This window comes from Barbus barbus (genome assembly GCF_936440315.1).
Source record: "Barbus barbus genome assembly, chromosome: 13".
Lineage (NCBI taxonomy): Eukaryota > Metazoa > Chordata > Actinopteri > Cypriniformes > Cyprinidae > Barbus > Barbus barbus.
The window spans coordinates 27410430-27414396 of NC_136741.1; the positions used below are offsets into that span (position 1 = coordinate 27410430).

Sequence of the window (3967 nt, forward strand, 5' to 3'; positions counted from 1 at the left end):
ATGGAGGTTCCTCTAGTCAACTTTGAGAACCTGGATGATATCGGAATCAACCTGGGAGACCCAAGTGACTCGGGATATCCAACCTCACCCACCTCAGATGCCCCTGAACCAAACCAGGGGACCCGTGGCATAAACTCACCCACACACTCACCTCAGAGAGGAAGACAGCCGAGGCACTCACTAGCCTCTCCACCAACGCTCAGCAAGAAAGGAACATCAAGCTGCAACAGCCTGATCTCCAACTGGAAGGTTCTGATTAGCAGCGAGGGCAGTCCCAATGAGGCTCTCCTCGGAAAAGTAGCCAAGGATTGTTGTGAGGACTACTTTGCAGAAAAGGAGAAATTCGAGGAGGGCGAACAAAAAGTGGTTATCAATGTCTCAGGGATGATGTACGAGACAACACTTAAAACTTTGAATCAGTTCCCAGATACCTTGCTGGGAGACCCCATGAGAAGGATTGACTACTTTGACCACATGAGGAACGAGTATTTCTTTGATCGCAACCGCCCCAGCTTCGATGGAATCTTGTATTTCTATCAGTCCGGAGGTAAGATTCGGAGGCCAGTGAACGTGCCATTGGATGTGTTTGCGGAGGAGATAGTGTTCTATCGACTGGGGCATGAGGTCATGGAACAGTTCAGGGAGGATGAAGGTTTCATCAAAGACCCTGAGCCTCAACTCCCAACCAGTGAGCTTCACCGTCAATTTTGGCTGCTCTTCGAGTACCCAGAGAGCTCCAGTGCTGCCAGGTCAGTTGCCTTAGTGTCTGTTTTTGTCATCACTATATCTATTTGTATCTTCTGCCTGGAGACGCTCCCTGAATTCCGTGATGAGCGTGAATTTATTCCTGCGTTCATCAACTTAACCCGTGACGCCAACGGCACACTTCTCTCCCCTACTCCTCATCCTAAGGCCATGCTCTCTGTCTTTACTGACCCTTTCTTTGTGGTGGAGACCATCTGCATCATTTGGTTCTGTTTTGAGCTTGGAGTACGTTTCATAGTGTGCCCCAGCAAGAGCGAGTTTTTCAGCAATATCATGAATGTCATTGACATTGTGTCCATTATGCCCTACTTCATTACCGTCATAACGGAACTGATGGCCACCCATGATGAAGACCCCACCGCCGGCCAGAACATGTCTCTGGCCACGCTACGTGTCATCCGACTAGTGCGCGTCTTCAGGATTTTCAAGCTGTCCCGCCATTCCAAGGGCCTCCAGATTCTAGGCCAAACACTGAAGGCCAGCATGAGGGAGCTGGGCTTGCTTATTTTCTTCCTCTTCATAGGCGTCATCCTCTTCTCCAGTGCCATTTACTTTGCTGAGGTTGACGAACCTGATACTCAGTTTGTGAGCATCCCGGAAGGATTCTGGTGGGCTGTGGTCACAATGACGACGGTCGGCTATGGCGACATGTGCCCTATCACTTTGGGGGGAAAGATGGTTGGAATCCTCTGTGCCATCGCTGGCGTGCTGACCATTGCACTTCCCGTTCCTGTCATTGTCTCCAACTTCAACTACTTCTACCATCGTGAAACGGAGCAGGCGGAGAAACAAATGATTGACGCTGCTGCTGAGGCTGCTGCAAATCAGAAAAGCATTTCTGAAGACAAATATGAAAGCAATTACTCGCTGGACAAGAGCAATGGGAATTGGCAGACGGGGAAAAACGGCATTCCATAAGGATTGGTATATTTCGCATGACTAGCAATAATAACTGTGCAATGATGCTCTTAGAAACTCTCGGTTTTATGGTTTGACAACTGCTTAATTAAGAGTTCTATATATGTACCTGATGCTATGCAGTATGCAACAGTACCTTTGCAGAATGTGCTGTTTCAAAGGGAGACCAAAAGCCAAAGGCTGCTAAAAACACCTTTGATGGATGACTATAAAACCTCAGAAGCACTATCTACTAAAAGGAAACAAAAAATATTGTAAGGAACATCCCTTTAAGGCTTTACAGTAATACAAACTGAAATGCACTGAACCGAAAAAGAAATATGAAACTCAGAAGACAAAAAAAGAACTCATGTCATCATTTGCGAGGCAAACGGCAGCGTTTGACTGAGGTCAAAACGAGCATTTAATTAATCGCGATTAAGTGCCTGTGTTGCCAAGTCCCTCAAATTAATGCCGAGGAATCATGAATCTGCACTCTGAGCATCCACCCAGCACCACCTTTTGCTGATGTTGTCGTTCCTTTAGAGTTTTGCACTGACATAACCTTTTGTCCCTGCTGCTTGTGAGAGAAAAAGCTAATGCCAAACTGTTATCCATCTTTCAATGTCACTGAATGTCTCTTCTAACAGCCCTGGTAGTTGTCATACATAATCAGGCCTGTTTGGAATTTAAATACAGTATCCTACGCATGCATGTTATATTTGGATGACCCGCTGTGTTGTCGCAGCATCTGCTTGCTGCTCGTCCCACATTTTCTTCTAGTGTTTCTATTCCTGTCAACATACATACAAAATGAGACGCTAGAACTCTATCTTTAGGGTGAGATTTTTTTTATTTGTCTTTCTACGCCGAGTGAGTTCAAGTTTTGGTACACACCTTTGCTTGGCAATTTCATTCAATTAATTTTACATCATATCTTGTCTCTTGTTTGACCGAATGTATATAAAAAGCTTTGACGATAGCTAGTAGGATGCACAGTACTTCTTTACCTACAGGCTTCATTGGCCTACTAACAGCCTTACTCGTTATGCACATGGATACGTATGGCTGGAAAACGCACAAGAATTTAAGCATGGATTTATACGAGTTAGCCACTTAAAACAATACTTGTCGGTCAAACGAAGCACAGATAAAAATGTTTTCATTCTGGTTGGTTCTGTTGGTGGAGGTAATAAGTGTTATTTTTCCATGTATCACACTAATTTATGCTGACTTGACAAGCCAATGAAGGCAGAGAGCATGATCGCACACTGCATGTACTGTAAAGTGAAACCAATTAAAGATCAACCACTGCAAAAGACAGAAAAGACTGCAGGAAATATATCATCTAATCCAGCCTAACGACTTATAAATGTTCGCAACATCAGGACGTTTCTTATGGATTTATCTTATAAACAGAACAGGAAGAATCATTATCTTACAAGCATATTAGAAACCTTCAAAAGCTTATGAAAGGAATTACATAAAGTTTTTGTCATGCAATAGTGCACACGTCTGTCTTTGCCCGTGATTGTAATAGATGATATGTTTTGTTTCACTCATGAGATATTGTTGTCTTTCTGAGGAGTACAATTTCTCTCTTTGGAATAAGAGATGTGTTATGCTCATCACATGACATCACAAATTTTTCAGTGATTTCACTGTGCTTACAGTAATCTGTGTTTCCATAACTTGAGCTTTCTTTATTGCAGGAATTCATTTTATGAGAGAATATTTCATGCTTTATTTGCATTCAAAATATTGCACATTTGCATGTTTTTGTAAAAAGCAAAGTTGAGAAAAATATAGAGAACAAATGTTTCCAAAGCAAATTTTGATTGTAGCATTTCAGCACTGACTAAAGCAAAGCAATACAGCACTTTTCAGGGAAGCTAAAATAAGTTTTCCAATAAGCTTGAAAATGAACTTATGCCAGCAGGTAACATTGCATTTTTCAGACACTGAATGTATAACTGCAATATAAATCTTAAAATGCTTTTTATCATGCTGTTGTAAATTTGAAATGATGCATGAAAACACTGAAATTAAAGAATTTGATAAAATGACCATGCTTTGACTAGAGGTAGAAAAACAATATTTAAACCATGCCTCCATTGCGTCAATGGAAAAATCTAAAGTATATTCCCTTGTGCATGCATTTTATGTCATAGTAAGGTGTAATATCAATAGTAATATTGAAAGTCATTGTTCAAAAAATCCTGAGAGTATCCCACCGACAAAGGTGATAATGCCAGTGTTATGTGGTCATTATGGCATTTAGCATCTTATGAATGTATGATATGGC

At 41.8% G+C, this 3967-nt stretch overlaps 1 protein-coding gene across 1 annotated transcript; it reads left to right on the plus strand.

Annotated features, from left to right (window-relative positions):
• Positions 1-1683, plus strand: LOC306879619 (potassium voltage-gated channel subfamily A member 10-like; the record flags this gene model as incomplete). Its single annotated transcript, XM_079432716.1, has 1 exon — positions 1-1683. One exon carries the CDS (start codon positions 1-3, stop codon positions 1681-1683), a length of 1683 nt encoding a protein of 560 aa, XP_079288842.1.
• Between the last annotated feature and the right edge of the window lie 2284 nt (positions 1684-3967).